Source organism: Anguilla rostrata, chromosome 2, assembly GCF_018555375.3.
Source record: "Anguilla rostrata isolate EN2019 chromosome 2, ASM1855537v3, whole genome shotgun sequence".
In the NCBI taxonomy this organism is placed as follows: Eukaryota; Metazoa; Chordata; class Actinopteri; order Anguilliformes; family Anguillidae; genus Anguilla; species Anguilla rostrata.
In genome coordinates this window covers 72,135,699-72,145,534 of record NC_057934.1, presented here as the reverse complement: position 1 = coordinate 72,145,534, position 9,836 = coordinate 72,135,699, and the positions used below count along the sequence as shown (strand labels likewise).

The following is a 9,836-nucleotide window of genomic DNA, read 5'->3' as shown; positions in this document are numbered from 1 at the left end:
CACCTATCATCTGGAGGCCTGGATGGGTGACCTCGCTCTTCTGAACCATGTATTAAATTAATATACAGGGGCAGTCTATTTTACCTTAGTTTAATACCTCAGGCAATAATCTGCTCTTTTTTTTACCCCACTTGCTCTTAGTTTTGGCTGACAGTGAAACATGACCTCTGCTGACCCCATCTGGACACAGGTATGTACTGCATCAGCCAAGTCAGGGCAGGCTACAGCAGGACATATCATACAGACATAAAGACTTAAACATTAAAACCAGGCGAGGCGAGTTGAAGGTTATTTATCTGTGCAGTTTATTTATTTAATTAGTGGCCTCTCATTGCTCTCCTACATTCTGTTCTGTCTTGTAGGAGGGTATAGTTACATGGCAAATGCCAAACATTAACACAGACAGTGGTGGAATGGTCATTGGCCACAGGTGTCTCTCTCACCTGCAGGTCCAGGCACCACAAACATCTGACCACCAACTCATCCCCTACATTTGAGTGATTACACACCTTTAATTCCCCACACGCTGATTCCCCAGGTTGTCACTGCAAAAGAGAATTGAGCAATGAATTAAATGTCTGATAAGTAATTGGACATTGGGGCAATAGAGCATGAGTTTGGGGCAGATAGGGTAACAATATCCCAACGGCTGACAATGGTAGATGCTGGCAAGACTTGTCGGTGTTGAAAAGGTCTTGCATATTTTCACCACTAGATGTCAGTAAACTCACACTAAAATTCCAGTTCGGTGTAATCATTAATCAAGTAATCATTTAAACATGGAAAGCACCTAATTAATTTACTTAAAAATGGAGCAAACTGTTCATTTGAAGCGAATGTTCATTCAGGTTTGTAGGTTTTCACTGTGTGCATAAGCAGCTGCACTAGGCTGAACAGGAACATGCGGAAGATTGTCATGAGGCCTGCATTTTAGAAATATCTACTGGTTTTGAGGCAAATTTCAACAAATGCAATAAGTCAAAAAAAAAATGCTGATAACCACATCTGCCGAAGTTTAACTAATAATTCTAAACTGAAACACTCAAGATGGTGTTTTAACTGAATTAAATCCAATTAACAACCCCACAAGCTAAAGCTATTTAGCCAACTTGCTAAAGCTGGTTGCGTACCTCTACATGCTTCTACAGGTTGAATGAGGAGTCATGCAAAGCCTCCAAAGAAAAGCATTAAAAGGCCTTCAACCTAGGACAAACTTTTACAATAAATTTAAAACATTATAATTCAATAGATTTCCTGAGGGAAAAAAATACCCATAAAACTGTAAAAAAATAAAAAATAAATAAAAACATCAAAGTGAATACAAGAATCTACAGTTTCAATTTTTCAAAAATGAAAATATCAAATGATCATGTTTTGTCAGTTTTTGCAATTAAGAGTCATAGACACCAGGTTGGGGGTGGGTACCTGTTTCACTCCACCACTGACTGGTGTGAAGGTAGGTATCTTTTCTCTAATGTTTCCAACACTCAATCTATGCTATAAAGAATTTAAGTTCTTCTCTTCTTCTTCATTCAGAACCCAGCGATTGGGATTACATGTCAAATTTGTATGGATTCCTGCTCATGTAGGAGTACTTGGCAATGAGCTGGAAGATAAATGAGCAATAAAAGCTTTGAAATCAAGCGATATGCAGTTTCGGGTCAGTATTAGCTAATCAAAAGCCAAAGCGTCATTTTAAAAAGAGGTGTCACCTTGTGTGGAACAGAGAAAGCAAGGGTTGGCATTTATTTGCATTCTTTCAAGTCACTTGGCCCTGTGTGTATAAGCATGCAGTACATAGACAGGCCAAACATATGTGTGGATGGCTTTCTCACAGTCAAGACTGATTGATTAGGTGTCTATATGTCCAATTTGTATTGGTATGAATGTATTTCGCTGGCCAGCCTTTCTGTTGCGTGAATGATTGTATGTTTCTTGGTATAAATGTCTGTTCGTAAATGTGAATGTAACATGCTGCGAGGGAAATGTCCCCATGGGGATAAAGAAGTTATCTGTGTATGTATGTACAATATGTATTTTACATGCAGTATTTATTGTACGTAGCAAATATACACTTGTACATTTACTCAAATTCAGTTCAGAAGCAAGTATAAACATATGTTTTCTGGAGAAATATGCTTCCTGTAGTTACTGACCAGCAGTTTTCTACATGAATTTCAATGTGTTCCATGAGGCAATTCGAAATATTTGAGACTTTGATCTGAAAAAGTTTGCATGACATTGTAAAACGGTAAGATTACAAAACACAGGGCCAAGTGACTTGAAAGAATTGAGGAAATATTGGATAGCATTGCTTTGGAATACATCTTATTTAATTTCGGTGAGGCAAGATAGCCTATATTGTTTGTAGTACCGTAACTTGGCGTCATTTTTATATCAATACTTTTAATGGCACGCCTGGATTTTGGCAGTCAGAATGAATGAGTTATAGACAGTGTATGTCTTGTATGTGTGAGTAACTTGGCATTTGTGTACTTTGAAAACGTGTTCTTTATGAGATGCTATTCACCCCGGGACAGTAGGGGGCGATAAGCACTTTACAAAATTTAAGTCCGCCGTCAATAAGCGGACAAAAAACGCGCGTGGGATCATTCGTATGTAGTTCCTATTCCATGCAGTTCAGTGAATCATTCGCCGCCTATAATTGCATTACATCAAGGTAAACAAGGAGAGTCATCAATGTGTAGTGGTAAGACTAAAATCTTAATGCTTTAACAGTTTTGCTAGTCTATTATTATTATTATTATTTTACCAGAAAGCTTCAGATCATGTTACTATTCTTTTCACCAATGTATGCGCACGTCTGGCAAAAGCTGCAAAACAAACGAGATTGTAGAATTCATTTTAGAGTTTTAAAACGTCGTATTGGTCCAGCGTTACTTATCTATGAGATGTTAGTAAGATTACTGTTAGCTAAATGTATGAAACAAAATATGTCCCTACCCTTCCAGTTCAGCAAAGGTATCCGTGGAGCATGTGGAAGTCCAAAAAATATGCTGATATGGGTTGTACCACCAGTATTGTTCATTTGGGCAGTATATGATGTAATGCAATTGAGTCATTGAATTAATTCATTTTAAACGAAATAGCAACATGACTAAACTAAACAGTGCCATGTTGTGATTCGGTGAAAACAACAGTGGAGAATCTGTAATTGAAGGTGCACAAAAGAAAAAGAAATCAAGCAGAGATTATAGGCAAAATTAAATTATGGCAGTTTAGCTCGTCGACAACCGAACTTGCGCAGGAACAAAACAGAACTAGTTAAATCATAGTGTTTTCAAAAACCAGCGGGCCCCTTCATCTCAAGTAGCCTTTCTCTCGCCGCCATATTGAAAAAGGAACGTGTACAGTAATTTCCTGCCAGCATATCGATGGCAACATGGTGAAGAGGAAGTGCCTGGAAACTTTTAAGTAGTAAAAGATGTGATTATCACTAACGATATAACTGTGCATGCCTTTCTGAAGTTATAAACTGTAGAAACGTTTTCATTTACAGTAATCAAATTTGGAATTTTCCTGGAAGACCAAGAGAAGGATTTCCTAATACATAACTATTAGGGACTATTATGTTATTAATTAATTTTTTTTTTTTACACAAAATGAAAATTTACTAAACCACTGACTTCTTAAAAAAATATGCATCTAGTTTCACACAGAAGACGGCTTCGAGACGGCTTCGATACCGTACGTATGTGTGTGAACACGTTGCGACGGCTTTTGAAATACTTCATCGAAAAGGAAATACCTGGACCAATTGAGAACGCTGAAACTAATAACATAAAAATGCGACCACTTGCGCTTCAAAATGTAGCATGTTTGTTTGTTTGTTTGATTGTTTTGCCGGGAATTACAAGAAGATTGCAACGAAAATAAATACAAGTAACTTTATATAGCTTTGAGCCTATATCAAGTGTGTACTATGGTAACGGAACGTAAACAATTCATTCACGAGAGCGGAGTTCTACTGTGTGTGAAAGGTAAAGACGGCTCGAATACCGCATTACAAATCCTTTGGGAAAGGGAACCTCTTACCGCATCAGAGGCGGCTCAGCTGTGCATTGGCTGTGTGAAAGGGGTATAGTATAGTAAAACCTAAAAAAAACTACGTATAAAACTATACTGTTTACTCACTGAATGATTCAATTTAACCTGTCTTCCAAGTGAGGGAATTCTTTAGGTTTGCGCGAGACACGACATTTTGCTATTGCAATGTCACATATCAATACGCACAACAGTTTTGGCTGTGGGTAGCTTGACCAAGAATCGCAGAAGTGGGGATAGCTTAACTCCAATAAAATATTTAAATATTGGCTAAAGTCATGGAATAGTCATGGCGAATTTATTAAAAATCACAGAAAACTGAAAAAAATGTTTTTTGTTTTTTTTGTTGTTGTTTTTTTACATTAATACATTAAAAAAATATATCTGGGCTGTTGCTGCTTGTAACAAATACAAGTGAATACATGAGCTGGTGTGTTTAATCACTTCAGTCCATCATGGAAGGGGCATGCGTTTGCCTTTAACTGGTGCAAGTCATGCACTTCTTTTGTGCATGGCAAAATAAAAATTTGCCAAATGAAATTATTTCAAGCAAAAGACGGTTGACAGGCACCTCGTCCTCTACCTTGAAACTACTGTTTTGCGGAAGTAAATTGCACAGCAACCTTTAATAATTCTCATATACATTCTGGCAATCCAGCCTTTGTTATTTCTCATGTTACTGTCGTGATCTTGAGTCATGTCCTTTAAGTCAGGCCCAGTTCATTTGTTGGTGGACAACCAATTTTGATTTTTGAGTTGCATTGCTATCGATGATGGCGGCTAAATAGAATTAAATTCACGGGAACTCTGCAGCCCAAGGCAGGACAGATGAATGGACTGAGGGAACTGGCCCTTCTGCCATGGCCAGCCCAGTCTTCAGGCTGCTGTACCAGGTTTTGCGCTGGGCTGGTTTTCTGCATTTTCTCTGGCAGGAGGGTTTGTTTTCTCACTGACAAACAAAGCTGAAACGCACACGAATGCAAACGTGCACATGTGGCTTGTAAGAAAGGGCTGTCGTCCACTCTGCAATAAGAGAACACGAAAAAGAACTTGCGTTGAAGTTAAAACTGTTTTTTGGGGGGGAAAAAAAGAAAAGGAAAAAAAATCGGAGACATGGGTTGTATTCCAAACTGTAAACTTGTGTTCTCTGTTCTTGTGTTCCTGTTAGAACACACCTCCGGGTACTTAAAGTCCATTGAATTTGAAATGTGCATGTACTTTGATGTCACCACTACTGATCTCTAACCTTTGCAAGATACACATTGACACTACAAAAATCCGTAAATAAATTATACGTACACTTGTATGCAAAATCTGCTCTCTCAATGTTTCTTCTTTTCTTACTTCTTCCATATGTCTTTATTCTCTTTCCTTCAGTTACATTGCATCTCCAGCTACAGATTTTAAGCTAGACATGCCATTCCAACTTCATACTATTCAGCTTGGTTCAGAGCACCGTGCTTGTTCAAATCGTTTTTGAAATTCCAAATAGTTTTACAAATGTTTAAAGTTTCTCGGGCAAAATCCCCATAGAGAAAGAATGGGATGAAAATGAAAAGTTAATCTGAGTTTCCAACGCCCCTGACTATTTTGCCTCCTCACCTACCATGTGCTCTGGGTAGAACACAAGTATAAGGTTTTGAATACAGCCTTGGTATCACCCAGGGGGAGAGGAAGGGTTCTTGGTTCTTCCTCATAATGCAAGAGCATCCTCTGTGGTCAGCCAGGCATCTGCAGGACAGCAGAGTGTAAAGAATGTGTCACCTGCTGCAGTATGACCTGTTTGATTACAGCTAAATCCTTTCCGTTTCCCTCCAGGAGCTGCACTTCTGCACACCTTTGAGCAGCAGTATGATGCAGGCAGGAGTCTGTCTGAGACACTGAGACAACACTACCAGAGCTCACTCAGCAGTACAGGATCAGACAGAACGAAGAGGAATTCAGTGGACTGGAGTCTATCCACATGGCAGAGTCAGAGACAGAGTGTGCTGCACCAGGACTCAACACACTGGAGCCAGAGTGTGTTACAGCACACAGCAGGGTCAGTGATGTACAACATACACACACATCACTGATTAAAACAGAAACTGATCTGGGCTCCACCCACACTGGGGATCTTAAGACCGAGAGCCTTGCCAGTACAGAGCTGGGATGTGTAACCCATCTGCATCCTGACCGAATCAAAACGGAGACTAATGATGGAGGTTACCTGAAGGCAGAACATATCAGTGACTTGAAGGATTTTAAATGTATTCATATTAAATTTGATAAGATTGAATCCAGTGAAATTTTAGTGAGTGATCTCATGAATACTGTGATGAATGGGGCTGGTGTTGGTCACAAAGGCCAGACTGAATCAGGCCAATGTGCAGGACAGCCAAGCCCAAACTGTAAAAAAGAGGAACCTTACGGCCTACTGACCCATTGTGGAGACTTAAATGGCCACTGTGACATGAACAGTGAAAATAATCTGACCAGAATTGTCCAGAAAAGTGCAAATAGTAGCAACAAACCTGTAAACGGTCAGAGAACAAATGTGATCATTGAACCCATGATAATTCAATCAAGTAAAACACAAAGCCTTTTGAAAATCTTTCAAAAAAACGCTGTGCATAGAAATGAATGTGAAATTCATGCAGGTCAAAAGCCATACAAATGTACACAATGTGAGAAGTGTTTTACTACAAAATCTTATTTAAATGTACATCAGAGAATTCATACAGGTGAGAAGCCTTACCAGTGTGCACATTGTGGGAAGTGCTTTTCCATAAAGTATCTATTAAAATGCCACTGGACAATTCATACAGGTGAGAAGCCATACAAATGTACACAATGTGAGAAGTGTTTTAGAACAAAATCTAATTTAAGTGTACACCAGAGAATTCATACAGGTGAGAAGCCTTACAAATGTACACAATGTGGGAAGTGTTTTAATAGAAAAGCTTATTTAAATGCACATTTGACAATTCATACAAGTGAAAAGCTCTACAAATGTACTCATTGTGAGAAGTGCTTTGCAAATATGTGTCATTTACGTAGCCACCTGAGAATTCACACAGGTAAAAAGCCATACAAGTGCACGCAGTGTGAGAAATGTTTTATATCAAAAGCTAAATTAAATACACACCAAAGATTTCATACTGGTGAAAACCTGTACAGTTGTACACAGTGTGGGAAGTGCTTTTTTGTGCTATCTGATTTAAATGCCCATGAAAGAATTCATACCATTGAAAAGCCCTACGAATGTATTCCTTGCGGGAAGTGCTTTTCCCAAATATCTCATTTAAATCAACACCTGAGAATTCATACAGGTGAGAGGCCTTACAAGTGTACACAGTGCGGGAAGGGCTTTTCCCAAATGCGTGTTTTAAGTAACCATAAGAGAATTCATTCAGGTGAACGACCATACAAGTGTACACATTGTGGGAAGTGCTTTTCCACAAGATCTCATTTAAAGAACCACCAGATAATTCATACAGGTGAAAAACCATACAAGTGTACACAGTGTGAGAAATGTTTTACTACCAAATCTTATTTAAGTGTACACCAGTTAATTCATACAGGTGAGAAGCCTTACCAGTGTGCACATTGTGGGAAGTGCTTGTCCACAAAGTATCAATTAAATTGCCACTTGACAGTTCATACAGGTGAGAAGCCTTACAAATGTACCCAATGTGAGAAGTGTTTTATGTCAAAAGCTAACTTAAATATACACCTGAGAATTCATACAGGTGAGAAGCCCTGCAAATGTATTCATTGTGGGAAGTGCTTTTCCCGAATATATAATTTAAATCGCCACCTGAGAATTCATACTGGTGAAAACCTGTACAATTGTACACGGTGAGGGAAGTGCTTTTCTGTGCTATCTAATTTAAATGCCCACAAAAGAATTCACACCATTGAAAAGCCCTACGAATGTACTGTGTGGGATTCGATTTTCAGAAATGTTTGATTGAAATAGACACCTGAGAGTTCATACAGGTGAAAAGCCATACATGTGTACACAGTGTGAGAAGCGTTTTAATAGTAAATTTTCTTTAAATAGAGACCTGAGTATTCATACAGGTGAAAAGCCCTACAAATGTATTCATTGTGGGAAGTGTTTTCCCGAAGTAGGTCACTTAAAAGGACACCTGAAGATTAATTCAAGGGAAAAGCCCTAAACATTGAAGTGTGGTAAGGGCTTTTCCACACTGCCTCATGCCAACCATGTACTGTACGTAATGCTAGTTTTAGATGATTGTCACCTGAGAATACATACGAGTCTTTCAAATGCACTCAATGTGTAAATAAAGTTCTCCTTTTCATGGCAAAGGACAACTCTAACAAGTAAATAGCCTGACAAATGTATTCATGGTGGGAAGTGTTTGAGGAAAGCATCCATTACATGATGTAGTTTGCATAGGAAACATTCCTGATGTACATCAAATTGTGGGTTTTTAATTTGAATTCAAGGAGTGAGGAAGAATTTGGTACCCTAACAATTTTGGAGTGTTTGTTGTGCATTTTGTATATGTAAAGTGTAATTCCTTGTAGATTGAAGGGTGGTATTTTGCGATTATGAAATTGACTGCAACATAATCTGTTTGAAAGAACCAATGTGAAATCTTTGGATATACTGTCAAAAGAAACATGGTTTTGTGTATTGCAAACTTGTTTTCTGAAAATAAACTTACGGGCATTTCCAATTATTTTACTGCCATTGTAGAAGCTGTAATGCGCCTGTCAATTAAAGCCGATTATTAGACCTCACGCATTACAGCGATATCAGTTGAGCATCTTTGTTTTTCTCTTTATTTTTTCTTTATTAACATTGCACTGTCAATTTGGCCTCTGCGAAGGACCTTGTAAATTCCCTGTTCAAGATGGTTCTGATGAACATATGTTCTCTGTCGAAGAAGACTATAATTGAAAAAAAAAAAAAACTTCAATGCATTTCAGGGTTAAATTCCCTATTCATGATGGACTTGGGGAAGACCCAGTTTGGTCGAGACATCTGTTTTGATAATTAAATGGCTACAGTGAGTTTCTATTGGTTTGGATTCTGCCCCGCACCTGTATCTACCTTATACTGGATGTGCTTGTTAATTTTGTCCTTCTAGATTGGCTCAGGCAGTGGGTGGGTATATCCGGAACTGGGCTGCCTTTTATCTGTCCAACTGGAAATCGGGATCACCGTTGGGGAGTTAGTTCTGTCATGTGCTTGCTGAAGTGCAGTGTGCCCCAGTGATCAATTTTTGGTCCAGTTTTGTTCTCATATACATTTTCTGTCATTGCTATGCAAATGGAAACCTCTCTGTATTTTAAGGCAAATTATTTGATTTGGCCAGTTTATTAACATATCTTTCAGGACTGGATATCACAAGGTTTTCTCCAATTCTGACAAAATGGAATCTCTGGCCCTGTTCAGACCTGGCATTAATATGCGTCTTGGGTGATCTGATCACAAGTGGACAGCTCAAACTACAGGTGTGAATGCACCCAAGACTCATTGAGGACACATTGAGATCCGATCACTCAGACCACATTCGGAGGTGGTCTGGGTCGCATATGGCCACATTCTTTTAGCAGTGTGTACACGAGTGCGTCCTGGGCCACACTGAAGGACAGCCTAGTCAACTGACGTCCTCTGCGTAAGCGGAAGTACGTACTCACTTGCGCACGAAGAGCGTTATATTAAAGCGTGAAACAACAAGAAGAAGCCACAACAACAGGCAAAATGGATTCTCGTGGATGGAGTGCACACGAAACACGCTGTCTGATTTCCATTT

The 9,836-nt window shown here is 38.9% G+C and overlaps 1 protein-coding gene and 1 long non-coding RNA gene across 2 annotated transcripts; one reads left to right on the top strand and one right to left on the bottom strand.

Moving 5' to 3' along the window:
* Window positions 1-349: 349 nt before the first annotated feature.
* On the bottom strand, window positions 350-3,597 carry LOC135249467 (uncharacterized). Its single transcript, XR_010328686.1, has 2 exons — window positions 2,965-3,597; window positions 350-545 (listed from the first exon to the last, which is right to left on the bottom strand). It is a non-coding gene; the product is annotated as an uncharacterized LOC135249467 (long non-coding RNA).
* On the top strand, window positions 2,585-8,817 carry LOC135249404 (gastrula zinc finger protein XlCGF26.1-like). Its single transcript, XM_064325021.1, has 2 exons — window positions 2,585-2,710; window positions 5,884-8,817. Exon 2 carries the CDS (start codon window positions 6,029-6,031, stop codon window positions 7,907-7,909), a length of 1,881 nt encoding a protein of 626 aa, XP_064181091.1. The 5' UTR covers window positions 2,585-2,710; window positions 5,884-6,028; the 3' UTR covers window positions 7,910-8,817.
* Window positions 8,818-9,836: the final 1,019 nt, after the last annotated feature.